The sequence below is a fragment of the Diabrotica undecimpunctata genome, chromosome 7, assembly GCF_040954645.1.
Source record: "Diabrotica undecimpunctata isolate CICGRU chromosome 7, icDiaUnde3, whole genome shotgun sequence".
Lineage (NCBI taxonomy): Eukaryota > Metazoa > Arthropoda > Insecta > Coleoptera > Chrysomelidae > Diabrotica > Diabrotica undecimpunctata.
The window spans coordinates 91,515,328-91,533,936 of record NC_092809.1 but is presented as its reverse complement, the minus strand read 5'-3'; the positions used below and the strand labels follow the sequence as shown (position 1 = coordinate 91,533,936).

The window sequence follows — 18,609 nt, the reverse complement described above, 5'->3', positions numbered from 1 at the left end:
TCAAGTCAAGGGAAGAAATAACCCAAGTCCTGAAAGAGAAAGAAATATACATTTGTGCTCTATAGGAAACAAAAAAAAGAAAGGAAAAGGACACTCCAAATTAGGTGAATACATATTAATCTACAGTGAAGTAGCACAAGAAACTAGGACCAAAGAAGGTATAGCCTTACTAATACACCAAAATCACATCAAAGAGTGTCACTACATATCAGAAAGGATTGTAACAGCAAAGATAAGAATGGAAAAGGAAGACATCATCGGAGCATACAGCCCAGAAAATAACAAGCCCCAAACAACAAGGGAAACGATTTATAACCAACTACAACAAGTAGTAGATCAATTCAGAGGGAAGATGATAACATTGGGGGATTTTAACGCTCTAATAGGCAATCAAGTAATACCCATAATTAAGAGCGTAGGCGCAAAATTTCGGGCCAATGCTTTTTAAATGCATTCATTTTTTACAAATTCTGAGAAAACCAACAAATATTTTTGAAAAATTTAAACGCAGAATGCAAGATTACATTATTACCGAGGACCGAAAGTCCCTTAGAATAAACAAATAGTTCTTTTAAATCAGATATTTGAAATTAAAAATCACAGTAAATTTTCTCTTATTTTTCAGCCCTGAAACTTATTAAAATAAACATTATAGAAGTTTTCACGGACTTTTGGCCCTAAGTAATAATGTATTATTTCACTCTCCGTTTAAATTTTTCAAAAATACTTACTAGTTTTCTCAGGATTCGAAAAAAATAAATGCGTTTAAAAAGCATTGGCCCGAAATTTTGCGCCTACGCTCTTAAGCAAAAACATAACGAGAATGTTAAAAACGAAAATGGAGGACTGATGATAAACTTCTGCATGAATAATGAACCTTAGAATTAACAACACATTTTTTGGCCACAAAGACCAACACAAATATACATTTAATAACACCCATGGACAAAGATCTATGATAGATTATGTGATAACCAACAGAGATACTGTTTAATTTATATATTGAGGCAGCCCTTCAAAATTGGAAAAAACACTGCCAGAGGATGGGAATCCCCATAGAAAATGACGTACTGTTCTCCCTGAACTTTGCGGATGACCAAGTCGTCCTAGCTCAAGATTCTTATGATCTAGAATTTTTGATACAGAATATTAAAAGTGGGGGATACAAGTCAACATGAAGAAAACAGAATATTTAGTTATCAATTCAGATGCAAGGGTTGAAGTGTTAATAGACGAGGACGTGGAAATCAAACAAGCGAAAAAATTTAAAGATTTAGGTGCACTCATTGCTAAGAACGGCTTGGGAGAAACCAAAAATTAAACACCGAATTAATCAGGGACGTAAAATTGTAGGATGTCTGAACTCCTTATGGTGAGATCGCAATATTTCCAAAAGGAACAAAAAAAGAATAGGGCAAACCATGGTTGAATTAGTTCTTTGTTATGGCTCTGAAGTATGGACAATTAATGCAGACCTGAAGAAAAGATTATTGGCAGTTGAAATGGATTATTTAAGAAGCAGTGCTAGAACATCAAGGCAGGAAAGGAAGACCAACGAATCTATAAGAAATAACAAATGCTACAGAAACGGTCATTGACAGAATAGAAGGAATAGGTTCAAAATGGTTTGGACACCTATTGAGAATACCTGACGACCGTTGGCCCGAAAAACTTCACAAATGGAAGCACCTTGGAAGAAGAAAAAGACGTAGATCTCGACGCTCATGAAATGAAGGAATTAGAAGAGCGATGGAATCGAGAGGTTTGGAGGAGCATGCCTTGGACCGGGAGGATTGGCGGAGGAGAACGGAAATACAGCGATAGCAGTCTCCAAAATGTACTGTATTTACAAGTTGGATTAATGTCAAACGTCAATAAACTTATTTTAACCTTCAATTGTGGCTTATTCCTATTCAAATAGTAATTACTTTGCACATTATATTACAAATGCCACAAGAAAATAGCTTCAGAACAATAGATAAGATCTAGATGAAGAGAAGGGAGTGTTCCAAAAATGTCGTCAGCCTTACAGCGGTCACCCCACTTTCGAAGTAAGATACGTACCACAGTCAACTGCGCACAAGTAAGAGAGGGTCGTTTTAGTTGGTAGGCAGGATAATAGATACCTGAATCTTTGGCACTTACTACGTTAAATTAAACTAAAACCCAAATGGTAAAAGAAATAATAAATTAGACTTACAATCAATTTAATTTAACTATCCAGACGACCGGTTTCGCTTTCTACAATATGCAAAGCATCTTCAGGTCTCGATACAAAGTTAAATAAATGCTGAAATAATAAACCCATATTAGGGTGTTGTCTAATAAAGATAAACAAAGATAGATGATATAAATTACAGTAATTATGCCAATATTACATGTCTGTGGTTTTCAAAATGAATACAATGTTTAAGCAGACAAGGTAAGACCCACAAATTGGTAAAATAGTCTATTAAACTGTAATAAATTAATAAATGAACAAATAAATAAAACATTACTTACATGCCGGTACTCTATTAATTGATGGTTGAAAGAACATGGTTCAAACTATCCTGTATTGTTGATTGAAGAACTTAAGTCTGCTATTGTAATTGTTTGACAGTAAACGGGGAAGTTCTTGAGGAGACAGATTTTATCCAATGAAGTAGAGATAGGTGTAATGTGATTGTTTGTTTGATGAAAGTAATGTTCTATACCATTGAGTTATTTAAGTTATTTATATTTATTCTAGAGATAATAAACTTAAATGGTATAGAACATAAATATATATTTATAAATTTTTATAAGTATAAACTTACTCTCTCTCTTACTCACTCTCTTACAAACTTCTCTCTTTCATCCGCCTATCGCTCACATTCCAACATCGTGTGTGTCACAGTATCCGAAAAACCACAGTAAAGGCACTGATCGGACTGAGCCCTCCTAAACCTGAAAAGGTAGCTGCGGAAGCAGCCATGGCCTGTGAGCATTTGCGTTAGATAATAATCCAGCTGCCTATGCCCACAGTCCACCCAGCTTCGTTGGTTCGGGATTAGTGACTTCGTCCACTCCGCCACATCACGTGTTGCCTCCCACTCCTGTTGCCACTGGCCAATTGAGACTAATCTCTCGGCCAGTCTTATTTCATTCATTTCTCGCTCTCCAATGTTCCGCCCCCTACGACTGTGAATCCTTGCTCTTTCACCTACCAGCACATGGAAAGGAACACAGCCGGTGATAACCCACAGGGCGGCAGCTCTGTAGGCACATGCTACCCGCAGCAGACTAGTTCTGTGCACGCGTACCATGTGCCTCTTGTAAGTTGGTATTTTACCGCCTCACTCCAGACTGGGGCCGCGTAGAGGACGACAGACTGCACAACACCGTGGAGCGCCCTGTTCTTTTCGGATTTGGGACCACCGATATTAGGTATTATCCTCCCCAGCGCAGCCATTCTCTGAATAGCCCTGCGGGTCACCCCCTCAGATGTTCCCCCCAACTCCCACCCTGGTGGAGAGTAACTTCCAGATACTTAACTTACTTTTTGGGCGCCACTCTCGCTCCCGCGCACTCAAATTCCACCCTATCTCTCTTTCTATAGCCTCTGAGTACTGCAGCCTCCGTCTTATCCTCCGCGAGAGAAAGATCATGCCCACTCATCAAATTCTTAACTAGTACACACGCACGCGTAATCCGAAGCAAGAGTTCCTCCCTGTCCCGTGCCGCCACCAGCATAGTAAGGTCGTCCGCGAATGCGAAGGGGGTCACACCCTCCTCATATTCGCAGTTTTAGACATCGTCGTATGCTAGGTTCCACAACGTCGGACCCAGGACGGAGCCCTGCGGGACCCCAGCCGTTACATCCAGCATCACACCATTTTCCACCACAATCTTCCTCTCGGAAAGGTAATCAGCGACCACATTCCTCAGATACCCAGGACAGTTCCTTGCTTCCAAAGAGCCCATTACGTGACCCCACTGCAATGTATTAAAAGCATTTCGGACGTCAAAGAGAATCAGGACGACCCATCGATGATCAGCCCCAACTCCCCGTTCCGCCCGGAGCACATCGGTCACCGCATCCACTTTACTTTTACCCTGGCAGAAACCATATTGTCTCGGAGACAGGCCTCCAGACATCACAATCACTTCCTCGATACGCGAACGTAGCATTCTCTCATACAGCTTTCCGATACAAGGAAGAAGGCAAATAGGACGATATTTTCCTGCCTTGAATTTAGGCAGGAGCACGAGCCTCGAGATTTTCCAGGGATCCGGAAAAGACTGCGCGGCAAGAAGAGCATTCATGTGCTCCAGCAGCCACGTGGGCTCCAAACGCCCCAGACGTATAACCGTCTCAGGTGGGACACCATCTAGACCGGGAGCCCTACCAGACTTAAGGGAACTCACCGCCACAGCTAGTTCATCCAAAGTAAAGGGAATCCCACACTCAGCCTCGACGTCTCTCCGCACACCATGCCACCGTCCTTGTGGAAACAGTTCGGTGACTATCTCCAGCTTCTGGTGCAATGGCATGTCATACGGAGCCAATTACGTATAATATATAGACTCCGTGAATGCTTTAAAAAGTGTCCACAACATGAATACCTTTGTTATTGTTTATCGTTTTGATATGAAGTTGTGTGTTTACATATTTTTTTCAAACACATTTTATTTAAAATTTTTGAGGGTCATGTACCTACTATTTTAGTAAAATGCCATTTAGGTATCTTGTTTGTGGTCGCCGAAGTTCGAAGAGCGAAATGTTATCACTTTTCAAGTAAGTTATTTTTTATATGTATGTTTGATAAATATTAGGTCATGTTTTGATAGCCAGTGGAGGCGTTTAGTTGTTATTTATTTAATAAATAAATAAATTATTATGTATTATACTGAATAATAACAATTTCCATTAACTTTTTGGCTTTTTTTTTTATTAAAATCATTTAAATATAATTTTTCTTACTATTTTTTTTTTCATAGATTTCCTTTTGACGAAGAAAAACAGGAAATTTGGATATACATTTTACAATTAAATAAGAACAAGCTTTCCAGATGGTCACGTATTTGTTGTGATCATTTTGATCCAAATGATGTTATCATGAAATCTAGCTTTGTTCGTCTAAAAGAAAATGCAAAACCATTAGCTATACCAAGGTGGGTAATGTTTTTATTAAATTTTTACATTGGTATTTAATATTTATATTAATTTTCTGTTTATTGTTTCTTCTATATTGTTTTCTCTTTGCATACAGGTCTTCTAAAGACGTTAAAGAGGTGGTAGGAACTAAAGCTCTCCCTAGTCCATCAGACACCCACAATTTAAATTTCGAACTGCTAGCAGTAAACTAACTTTGTCTGCCTCAGAAACTGAGGAACTCTTAGGCAAGAAAAATATTGAAGGGAATGCTGCAGATAGAGAATTAATAGCTAAAAAAAATAACAAGAATCAATATTCATTTAATTTTTCATTTGCATTATTATATCCTTGAATAAGCAATTTTTCTTTCATTAAATCTTTTTATTTTTAGGAAGCATTATGTGGGGGATTTTTCCATGTCGGACTTAGACTGCCCAAGAAAAAGAAAAAGATACATGGAATCAGTAAACATGTATATAGCAAAAAAAAGAAACAAATTGACACCCTAAGAAAATCTACTAAAAGATGAAAACGACAAGCAACAACATTAAACGCATTGGTACAATCATTAAAAGAAAAACTGTATGTTACAGAAAATGCTGAATCTGTGTTGTTGGTAAATTTTCTTTCACATATTCGATAAAGAACAAAATTAAATTATTATTATATTCTTTTATTTTTGTATTTTTTATTGTTTTAGGTCTCTTTACCAGAATCAGCCAAAGCGTTGTTTCAACGATTTTTAAAGGGTGCCAAATGTGCCAAATATTCTCCAGAATTAAGGTCATTTGCACTGGCTTTAAATTGTATTCAGCAAAAGCCTATGATTTTGTAAGAAGAGCTTTTAAGAATTCATTACCACACCCATCAACCATAACAAAATGGTACCAAACTGTTGATGGCGCACCCGGATTTTCCAAAGAAGCTTTAAATGCTTTGAAAAACAAAGTTGAAGAAGCAGGGAAGCAAAATAAAACACTTGTAACACTTGTGTTACACTTGTGTGTAATTTAGTGCTGAACGAAATGTCTATTCGTAAGCTAGTAAAATGGGATGGGAAAAAATTTATTGGCCCTGATAGATAGATAGATTTTGGTACAGATATAGAATCTGATAATATACCAGAAGCATGAGAGGTACTGGTGTTTATGTTAGTAGCCTTAAATAACAATTTTAAAGTGCCAGTTGCATATTTTTTAATTGAGGGTTTTTGTGGATAAGAAAAAGCATCCTTAGTAAATCTTTGCTTAAATTTTATTTATGATTCAGGCATAAAAGTCTATTCATTAACTTTTGATGGTGCTGCCAACAATTTATCAATGGCCAATGCATTGATTTTATTTAACTCCTATTTGTACCTTCCTATAAAGAGGATGGTAAACGACTTTTCAAAATTATATTTAGGTTGCATTGCATCTGGTACTATTTCCAAATCTAGGTAATTTTTAATTATCTCTCCAGATTTGATCCAGGTATCCTTTTGCCCTACTTCCTGACATCTTATCCACCTTCTGTATGCTCCTATCTTCACATCCTTCTCCATCCATATATGTAATGAAGAGAGATCAAGCATGACCTCCATGAGGCAGTTAGGGTAGTCAACATTGCTCGTGTTATCATTAAGCATGCTTGTCTTTGAAGCTTATTCAGCTTCGATTAAGTGGTCTTTTGTTGTTATTTAAACTACCATATAAGTGCGCCATACGTAATCATAGATCTGACTAGTCATATATAGCCAGTACATCGGTTTGGGTTTCAAACCCCAAATTTTCCCACATACTCTTTGACATGTAGAAAGGGAAACCTTTGCTTTGTAGGTTATTCTTTCCAACTGGGCGTTACATGTAAGCTGCTTATCTATTATTACTCCTACTTACTAATATACTTACTAATATTACTCCTACATGTTTTACTAAGATTGATAGAGAATTTTTCCATGTCATAGTCATACTACCTACTAAGGATATTTAATGTTCTTTGGAGTGTGCTGGAAAGAAAATTACCATATTTTCCTCTTACCATAATTACTAAATCATCCCTATAGGCATGTACTTCTTCCCCCGTGTGCGTCAAGAAGTGACATCAAGTGATCCACCAGGAGTGACCAGAGGAGGGGAGAAAACACTCCCCCCTGTGGACACCCTTAGCAGTTTTGGCCAAAATCTCTCCTTGCACCTTTGTGACAATCTTCTATTCACTCAACAATATATTTTCCAGCATTGCTTTGATTCAGTGACACATAGTAACATACATTGATAATGGATCTATTTGATAGGGCATTATTAAATGTGCCTCTTAAATATTCTCTCCATTATTAATTGAGTGACTGATTTTCTGAACTACTTTGCCCACTGCTGTTTCTGTTGATTTCCTTCTTGATATGCATGCTGGTTGCCATTGAGAGAATGATCCCTCAAAGGTCTTCCCTTAATATGTCTATCAAGAATTTTTTCTGTTGCCTTCAACAAAAATGATTTAAGACTGATCGGCCTGTGCGATTTAGACAGGGCATTATCTTGTCCTATTTTGTATATTCACACCACCATTACAATTATAGAAGTCTTTGGTATATAACTTATTTATTATTATAACATATTGTATCTTTATATACAACATATTGTATGTCTTACAAAATAATTGAAACTGTATTTATTACGTTGTGTGCATTAATGCGTTAATTAAATTACTAATTATGTTGCAAACTGTTTTATGATTTATTTCTTTTGTATGTTTTTTGTTAAAAATGTATAATTGATTTGATGTTTTCTTTGTTTGTTTTTAATTCATTACAACAAAACACGAAATTAGAATTCAAAAGTTTGTTGTTTGTTTGCACTCAAGTAACCTATTAATTTTCTTCCCAATTCCTTAATATAAACTTCAAAAGTTGCTTTATACAAGGAAATTATTGCAACAGTGAAAACCACCAGGAAATGATAAAAAATGAATTAATAAAAAATTAAGAAGACAATTTGATGCACTGGATTCTTAAACTAATAAAAAATACAGGGAACTCAGAAAGTATACTGATGTAGTGGAGAAAGGGTCATCTAATAACGATATTAAAAAAGGAGACCGAAGGATATCAGTAACTACACAGGAATCATGTTACTGAACACCACATACAAAATATTGTCAAGCTCATTGGGAAATAGATAAATTACCGAAAATACACTAGGGCAATATCCGCCAGGCTTCAGAAAAAGAAAATCAACCATAGATGCCAACACAGCTGATTGAAAAGTGATATGACCGTGATATAAATTTTCACTTACTATTTATAGACTTCTAGCAATCTTTCGACTCTCTAAATAGACTCGCAACACTTAATAAAAATGCAAACCTGATTAGATTTATTTATCTAAATTTCCTTCACACTAAATAATAATCAATAGTCCTTAATACAATTTAAAAAATGAGAATTTTTAATCTTTAGGCAAAACTTCAATATTTCCTGTTGGTAAAATGATTAAAATTCAGGTAATGTACTTTACAAACATTATAAAAATAATTTTTTCTCTTATAGACGAGAACACAAAAAAAATCATAAATATTTAATTTTAATTAAAAAAATAATTATTGTCATTAAAATAGAAATGAGCACGCCGCTGTTCTGGTAAACATATCTTGAGCGGGGATCTTTAGGACAAGCGATTATATAGGGAGAATACGGGACTGCTTAGTCTATATTATACGTCATTGTACGGAGCACAGGCGTCGAGATGCTTCATTGCGATCTTATACCCTTCACCCCAGATGTCCTCGTCCAGCTTGTCACACAGTACCCTCCAGTGCCTTTTCTTCTCGGCTCGGATCCTCCAATTCAACTCCTTCCTCTCACGGTACGACGTATCCACACGTTCCACCTCTTCCGCGCTCCGACGTATTCTCGCCCTTGTCAAGTGCCAGCGAAGGGCCACGCACTCTTTTCTCAATTACTCTATCTCGACACACCACCAGTAAGGCATTCTACCCGTACGCTCAGTCCCAATTTCACTCATATGCAACGCGGCTTTCATAACCTGCTCGAGGCCTTCCACCGAAGGTGTAAGATGTCGAGCCCCATGTACCTCCCATCTAATACTCTTATCATATACACCCCAGTCCACCTGATATCTTCGGTATCTCGACAGGCAAGGTTTGGGTCTACCCCCAACGTCCCCCGTCTTGCCAATCGAAAAGCCGGTGAATTGGTGCTCCGTGCCGGTATACTCCGCCAGTACTGCCCAGTCCTTGACACATCGGGCGGTTCCCTGCGTAGCGAGGGTGACGTCGATGTACGATCTGGAGTCGCCTCACAAAAGTTGGCTCCAAACCTGTGTTTAAAACCACTAGATCTAGTGCCCCGATCCATTCCATTAACATTTGACCCCGAGTGTCAGTGATCGGCGAGCCCCATTCAGCAGATTTTGCCTTAAAGTCGCCGAGCACCACGCACTCGTTACCCAGTCGCCTCACCTCTTCCATAATTGCATTTAACCTATTCTCATACTCACCTACCACTATATTCGGTGAAATATAGCAGCACACCAGATTCAATCTCTCCATTCTCACCGATATATAGCCCATATGAGCGTCAATCCCATACACCCTTAATTTGCGATTACAGATATGCACACCGACGACACCAGCGTCATCCACAAACCAGCCCCGATTCCTGACCAACGTGGGGTTCGGTTCCGCCGCCACGAGCAGATCATATCTCCCCTCAGCGGCGGAAGCCAGGGCGAGATCGTGTCTCACCCTGCCCACATTGGTCTGAAGAATCCTAGGCTCAGCATTGCAATTCGTTGCCATGTCGAGAGGAGGATACGCGCCTTTTTAGGCCCCACTCCCGGAGCAACGTCTGGCTTCGTCGACCAGGTATCTGAACTTAGGGCAGTCTCTCAACCCACTCAAATTACCCTTCACATTGCAGTTCATGCAACACTTTATCTTAGCCGTGTATTCCCTAAAAATGTGCCCTTCTTGGCCACATCCCCAGCATCCCTTGCGCTCTTCTTCCTTACATTCATTCCTGGTATGACCATAGGCTTGACACCTATAGCATCGCAGGATCGGCACTTTCTCCCTTACAGGGCATGCTACAAAGCCACCCTTCAGTCGTTCCTTTTTCAGCGACACATTCGCAACATTTTCATCGACCTCCACAGTGGCGTTTAAGCCATTTCGTGAAGGCCTGATTCCTAGCACTTCGCATGACGCATTGCTGCCAGCACCCCTCTGGATTGCGTCAGCGACGTCCTTGGCTGTCGTTACCGCATCCATACCTATCAAGAGAAGTTTTCTCCTCGCTGTACCGCCCCTGGTCGTTACTTTCGCAAAGCAGGAGGGCATCGAGCCGACATCTCTGACCCTTTCTACCACCTCACTACCACCCTCCAGCTCAAGGACTACCCCTTGCTCTTTTGTCTTTCGCACTCTCTTGATAATAATATCACTCCTGTCACACAGGCCCGTCCTCAGCCCCTGTAGAAGTTCGGCATACGTTTTGTCCTTCGTCTTCTCTACAATCACCACTCCATTTTTCACCTTGGGATTTATCACTCTCGCCTCTTTACCACTCTTTCCAAACACTACGACCTTGAAACTCCTGTCTTTGCTAAAATGCTCCGTTTAGTCGGTTTTTACGACAAGCAGGAGGACCACTGTGGGGATATTCTACTTAAGAGGCCCGTACCCCACACGGGGAATTCGCCACATTCTACAAGTGTTTCAAGTGGCAGTTAAAGAAATTTAAAGGACGATGAAATAACTATGAGCTCCTCAACAGAGAGTGCACTCAAAAGACGTCAAAAACAGGATGAATTAACTATGAGTTCCTCAACAGAAATACAAGCATCTACTGCACTCGTCAACACTCATCAAACATCAAAACAAAAAAATTAACGAAAAAGTAATAATTATGGTTCACAAACACTTGAAATTAAAAAAAAAGATGCACCTGATAGAACCACACCTGCTTAAAAAAAACAGAAATACTAAGATGATGAGGACCATTCTTTTTTTTTTGAGTTACTGCCAAATATACGCAATTGGAGAAAATGAAATTAAGAATGAAAATAATGGAGAACGTAACCGAAGCACTGAAGACACACAATTTTGTGAATAAAGTGAGGTGTTCTGGAACAGTGATCTGTCTTCGTTAAATTTATGTATACATGTACGTTTTCTTCTACGTCTTTAAAGAACGTTGTTTTTTAACAACACCTAACACATTAAATCTTCATCGGAACTCATTGTCGGTGGTCGAGCGTTAACTCAACGAGTATAGGCACTAAATCGTCCGAAAAAACCTTTTTGGGATCGAAAAATCGGCCTACATCGGATCGCATCAGATCGAGAGAAGTACGGTTTCAATACAGGTGTACCCTTATGCAGTTATGGTGTTAAATTGGTTGCTGCAATCATCATACGTATGTTAAACATCTGAGAGCAAAAGTCACGTTGGTTTGTTTTTAAGTGTTTTTGTTAATTGAAAAACAGAAATATACTAGTACTATTTACATTTAGCGCTTTAAAAGTTCTTATCATTTTGTGATAGAAGGCAAGACACTCATTTACGAATATTTTACATAAAATTTTGCTGATTAAGAATTAGACATCCTAACCTAAAAATTCTAGTCTAATATTTTTACTTAAATATATTAATTATATAGAAAAATCATGAGAATAATACAGTAGTACACATTTTTACATATCAACAGATGATATTCTATGTGGAAATCTTTACAATATATATTACTAAACAATAATAAATATTTATTATTTGATCATAGATCAAGTTATTGACATAAGAGGAATTGTTATCTAACTTAAAGTGCACTAGTTTGACATACGATATATTGCTAATTTTTGTTGTTGCAGATTTAGTAATGCAGGAAATAGAACTAGGAACATGGTACAACTGTGTCTCCAAGCAGCTGAAATAGAAATGTCCGACACTCCAGATCCTAAACAGAACATGAATATTTCGACGAGCATGATAGACCAAGTTATTTTTTCCAGTACAAAGAGCTGCGATAAGTCAGATTTGGTTAAAGATTCCACCACAATTATACCGAACGAAAATCTGTTAAAATCCGTAACTAGCATTCAATATAGCAGTATTTTGAATGAAAACTATTATGGGGACTTCAGCCAAGGTAACACTGAGGTTCAAGAGGCATCCACATCTGATACCGAAAACCTTTTTGTGGATTTTGGGTCGGAATACCATCCATCAGAGGGTGAAGATAGTGAAGTTATTGAAAATGGAGAAGCACATAATCAAACGGAGAGACAGAACCTGAATTCAAATAACGAAAACGATGGTCAAAGATGCAACAAAAAGAAAAGTAAAGGCCAAGGTATTCCTTAATTGTGAAAAAAGAAATAATAAATCTTTATTACAATAAGGTTCTTTATTACAATACATCATATGTCAAAAAATGTAATCAAGCGGTAGCAAGCAAATTATCGTATGTCATTAAAAACGGGTTTCTAAGCCCTAGTTAGTTGATCTGTTAATATAAAATCGTATAAAAATCGTCTATTTTGACATACGACCTATTGGAGTAACGGCGATGATATAGCATAGAGCTGTGGGGCTATAGGAGTAAATCGAATATTGCTATAATGGAAAGATGTCAATCAAAAATCTTAAGAGCAATTGTTGATGTACCCTGGTACGTAACCAATCAAAGAATCTATGAGGATCTCAACATCTCAACAGTAAAAGAAGTAATCTAGCAAAAGAAATCACAATACATTCAAAAAGTGAACACACACTCTAATGCATTAATTTCCGCTATATCTCAACTTCTAGTTATTAGAAGACTAAAGCAACGTTGGCCAGTAGACAAGTAACATGGACACGTGAGTCTCTTACTGGAGGGGACCACATCACGCCAGAATCAAGGAACAGGACCTAAAGCCATCGCATTAATTTATAGAATACATTTTTATTCTGATTTTTAATTTTTTAGTTATAATAAAAAAATAATTTTTGTTTTTCTTGTAATTTCAGTCTTATTTATGAATTTATTGTTTATTGCATAGTATAGGTTCATAGTTTTTTGACTTCTATTATTAATACATGTTTCCTGTCTTCCATTGTCTTCTAATCCTACTCCCTAGTATTGAAAATTTCCTGCCTGTTCTATTTTCTTCATTTTTTTCCATCACCATAACTTTTGTTTTATTTTTATTATTTGTCATTTCATATTTTTTTAATACGTACTTCTTTTCATATTTCTATATTTCTTTGCAATTGTTTCTCATGTTCGCCCAATATGACAACGTTGTCGTATGTGTTATTGTGTTAAATTTCTATAACCCACATGTATTTTTTTCACTTTTACGTTAGATTCCCGAATTATCTCATCCACGTATATTATAAATAGCGTTGGACTTAATCCTCCTTCTTATCTCAGAACCCCGTTTGTAGTAAATGGTTTTGATGTTTTGTTTTGACTGATGACATAGTTAACATTGATCATTGATGTTATAAATGTTATTAATTACTGTTATCATAGGGAGCAACTTAAAAATCTTAAATAGAAATCCCCATTTTTTTTATTACGGATTCAGATACTACGTGAAAAATTAAACAACTTTTATCTGAAATTTTTTTCCGCTCGCCAAAGATGGCGCTGTAATAGCAGAACAACTAACAATAAATAAAGAAATACAGATCAGAAATCTACAAACTAATTTTTATGGTATTTAATACAGTTTTTTACTTAGAATCTGAATCTGCAATAAAAAAATTGGGATTTCTATTTAGGATTTCAAAGTTGCTCGTCAAAGCACAACATAAGGATAGAAATGAAGAGTTGTGTTTGGTATCATTGGAGAGATTTTTAAAGTTTTTTGAATCAATGTAAAAACCGGTATATATAGCAGTGAATAGTGATATAGATAAAATTAACTATAAAAAAATACAGGCTAGAGGGTAAAACGAAAATAGCAACAACAAAATAAAAGCTGGGAGAAGACTGTAATAAAATAAATACATATTTAGGTGGATGAAAAAGCACCAAAATTCTTAAACTGTTAAGAAGCATTCCAAAAAATAAACAACAGGAAATTATTTCCTGTCGTTTAATAATAAAACCTTTGATAGCATACTAATAAACAAATTATGGTAAACATTAGAAAAAAATATAGGTACATAATAGTAGATCGTAAAACTGTTAAACGACTATTCTTCTTCTTTAAGTGCCATCTCCGCGACGAAGGTTGGCAATCATCATGGCTATTCTGTCTCAGGTTCTTCAACCAGGAAACGCGTCTTATTCCTACGCTTCTCCTACCCTCTACTTTTCCTTGAATTATGAGTCTCAAGATGTTGTATCTTTCGCTTCTCATCACATGTCCGAGATATTGCAATTTCATTTCTTTTATTGTATTTTCCATTTCCCTTTCTCTGCCTATTCTAGTTAACACTTCTGTATTCGTGATTCTACTACCCATGGAATCCTTAAAAATCTTCTAAATGTCCACATTTCAAACGCGTTAAGTCGATTTATTGTATTCCGGTTTAATGTCCATGATTCAGCTCCATAGTAGAGTACACTGTGTACATAGCATTTAACTAGCCTTATTCTGAGGGTCAGATCTTTGCTGCATAAAATCTTTTTCATTTTCACGAAGTTGGCACGTGCTTTTTCAATTCTGACTCTTATTTCTGCAATATAATCGTTATTTTCTGTGATTATCGTTCCCAAGTTAGTATATCTTTTTACTCTCTTAATCTGCTGGCCGCCTACCGTTAATATTTCGTTTGTATTGTTGTTCTTGCTAATTTTCATGAATTTGGTTTTTTTTGATGTTAAGAGAGTCCGTATTCTCCACTATATCTTAATATTTTGTTCATTATTCTTTCTAAGTCTTCCAAGTTGTCGGCTATTATGACTGTATCGTCTTCATACTTAATGTTGTTAATTAAACTTCCATTCACTTTTATGCCGACTGTCTCGTTTACCAAAGCTTCTTGTATGATTTCTTCAGAATAAGCAGTAAACAATAACGGCGACAGTATGCAACCTTGCCTGACCCCTCTCGTTATCTCCACTTCTTCTGACACTTCTCTTCCAATTTTCACATTTGATCGTTGGCTGTAGTATAAATTTGATATCAATGTTACATCCCTCACATCCAGATTCTTGTTTTTGAGTACTTCTATAAGTCGGTCATGTTTTACCTTATCGAATGCCTTGCTGTAGTCTATAAAGCATACATAAAGATCTCGATTAACATCCAAACATCTTTGGGTCAGCACGTTAAAAGAAAATAGTGCCTCTCTTGTGCCCATTCCATACCGAAATCCAAATTGGGAATCACTAATATCCATCTCCAGCTTAGCGTGTATTCTATTATGGATGATTTTTAGCAGGGTTTTTAAGGTATGTGACATTAGACTGATCGTTCGATAATCACTACATTCTTTGGCATTTACTTTCTTTGGTAGACAAATAAATGTTGATGTCAGCATTTCACGTGGAATGATTCCTGTGGAATAGATTGTGTTCAGTAGTTGGACTAAAAGATCTATGTTTTGTTCATTGACCAGTTTTAGCAATTCACTTGGTATTTCATCTGGACCAGCAGCTTTATTATTTTTCATTTACTGCATGCATAACTTCTGACTTTGTTATTTTAGGTCCCTTTGATAGCATACTATTAAACAAATTATGGTAAACATTAGAAAAAAATATACATAATAGTAAATCGTAAAACTGTTAAACGACTATACGAAAGAACAGTTGCCAAAGTAAAACTAAAATGGAGATTTTTTTAAGGCTTTGCAGTAAACAAAGGATGCTGTTTGCAATTTTTTTTAAAATTTACTTAAAACAGGCCCTCAAAACACGAAAAAAATACAGTGTAAGGGGGATACGATACTTCTAAACAACAATAGCATCCTATATATAAAATTGTTAGAAATAGTCAAAAAGAAAAATATCCAGTCTATTCTAGTATAGACCTAAAAGATCAGAAAAATTAAAAAAATCAGAAAAAATAACAAATTAAGCCAACATATAAAAATAGGGAAAGCTAATGCTGTCGATAACTAGAAATTCAAGAGTCTTAGAAGTACTGTTAAAAAACAAATCAAATATGAATTAACATTTGAACTGAAAATAACATTTTGCATGCCCCAAATAGTTTTGGACATGTATTACAACCATGAGACGGACCAGCGAGTTTCCTCATAAGATGTCTTTAAATGAATGTACATTTACATAATTTGATCTAAGGATATTGCTATGGCTTTCTCTCATTATTTTAGCTTAATTTATCAGGTATCATTCAAACATTAGGGTTTTTCACAGGGATCTTTTAACTTTTCAGTTATAAGTGAAGAAGATGTCAAGTTTGGTATAAAAAAATTAAAGCCAAAAAAGGCCACTGATAATAATAATACCCCTGCTTATATCTTTAAATGAAGTTCTGATATATTTCAAAAACCATTATCACATCTATTTAATCTATCTCTTAAAACTAACACCTTTCCAGATAAACTCAATGAGGCTACCATTACTCCAGTTTTTAAATCAGGTATAAAACAATATAGAAGACTATCGTTCTATAAGTTCAGTGGCGGCCGGTCACGGTCGGCAGTGCCGACCCACACCTTTATAGATATTATAGTTTTTTTATTATTTAATTTAATCAGTATTTCAATAATTAATTGTGGCAGGTAATCAGTTGATGTCATTTGTTTTTGAGAAATAAAAAAATATCTGTGAGATAATAAAGACTAAATTTTATTCATGGTTTTTAAAAGAATTCGTCCAATCTGAGCGTTAAGTGATCCCTGCGTAGACACTTTTCAAATTGATGATCCGATATCGGAGACATCCATCCGCCAGTGAATTCTTAAAAAGGCACGTTTTGAGTGTTCGGCAAGCCGATCCCAACCTTGACGATTTACTTGTAAAAATCAACGGAATATTAGTTGATTAGCAACCAAATATACATTTCTTTCTATATGAACTTAATTACCAAGTACGGCAAATCTAAATTTGCCGATGCTTCATTGGGATTGGTGATTGGTCGCAAACTGTACCTTGCCAGCACAGGATGAAATGTTATTTCATATAAGAACGTAAGTAGTAAAGTGAAGTGATATTCAGTGCACGAACTAACCTTTCTTTCTGTGATTAATTTTTATTTTCTAAAGTAATACTGTGATACGTTACGTCTGCCGTAAATAGTTAAAGGTTAAAGGGTTTTTTGACATATTAGAAGTTTTTTTTTTAAATCAAAGTGTAAACAAATTCAAGTAAATTAACCTAAAAAATGCAAGCCATGGGAGAAACTGTAAGTATTGATTAGTCTGATATTGTAAATTATATTTTGCATAATGGGTTTTCATCTATTCCATACGAAGAACAAATTGTTATTAAAAATAAGGGGCGTCCTTTGCCTAAAATGTCCCGGCTTATAAATATTAGTGCGGGTAAGGGAAGTAATAGATCATTTTCAGATAATTGGTAGAGCAAGTACTCATGGCTTACCGGGAGTGAAATAAAAAACAAACTTTTCTGTTGGCCTTGCATTTTATTTTCGACAAATAGGGGCAAATATGAAAATCCGTGGTGTGAATCTGGTTACGATAATTTAAAGGAATTATTTAGGGCTTTACATAAACATGATATTTCGAAAGATCATACTTACAGCCAGATTAAATTAGATTATTTGGAAAACAAAACATCTATGTTTCATTAGGTAATGCCCAACGTGAAAATGCTATTAAACATAACGAAATTGTAAAAAATAATCACGCAGTTTTACGTCGTTTAATTGATATTGTAATTTTTTAAGTTGTCAGGAATTATCTTTTAGGGGACACGATCAATCGGAGCATTCGTTAAATCAAGGTAATTATAGAGAACTAATAAAAATGTTTAAGAAATACGATTTGGAATTTTCTAATTTACTTTCTGACTCGAAGACATTTAGCGGTGTATCTAAAACAATCCAAAATGAATTAATAGAATCAATTAGTTACATTTTGAGTAACTTTATTGAATCTGAGATTCAGGAAACCATTTGCTTTTCACTAGAAGTAGATGAAACTACCGACATATCATGTCATTCACAATTATCAATTGTTGTTCGATACGCGTTACGTGGTAATATCTATGAGAGGTTTTTAGGTTTTACAGACGTGAGTAAAAGCCATAAGGCAGAATATATTTTTGGTGTTTTAAAGGAGAGATTAAAATTTTTTGATATCAAAAATAAATTGGTAGGGCAAACTTATGACGGCGCTGCCGTGATGTCTGGTGAATTAAATGGTCTCCAGGCAAAAGTTAAAACTATTGCACCGCAAGCTTTATTTACTCACTGTCATGCGCATAGAATGAATTTAGTTTTGCAGGATACATGTAAAAAAATTAAAGAATGTCGTCTTTTTTTTTGCCAGTTTAAGCGGATTTGCTTCATTTTCTGTTTGCTTCGAAAAAAAAAAAAAAAATGCCAACAGTTTGTCAGACGCG

General features: G+C 36.1%; 1 protein-coding gene across 1 annotated transcript; it reads left to right on the top strand.

The window, feature by feature from the left end:
• Positions 1-20: 20 nt before the first annotated feature.
• On the top strand, positions 21-5,336 carry LOC140445571 (uncharacterized). Its single transcript, XM_072537693.1, has 3 exons — positions 21-4,759; positions 4,963-5,136; positions 5,235-5,336. Exons 1-3 carry the CDS (start codon positions 4,695-4,697, stop codon positions 5,329-5,331), a joined length of 336 nt encoding a protein of 111 aa, XP_072393794.1. The 5' UTR covers positions 21-4,694; the 3' UTR covers positions 5,332-5,336.
• Positions 5,337-18,609: the final 13,273 nt, after the last annotated feature.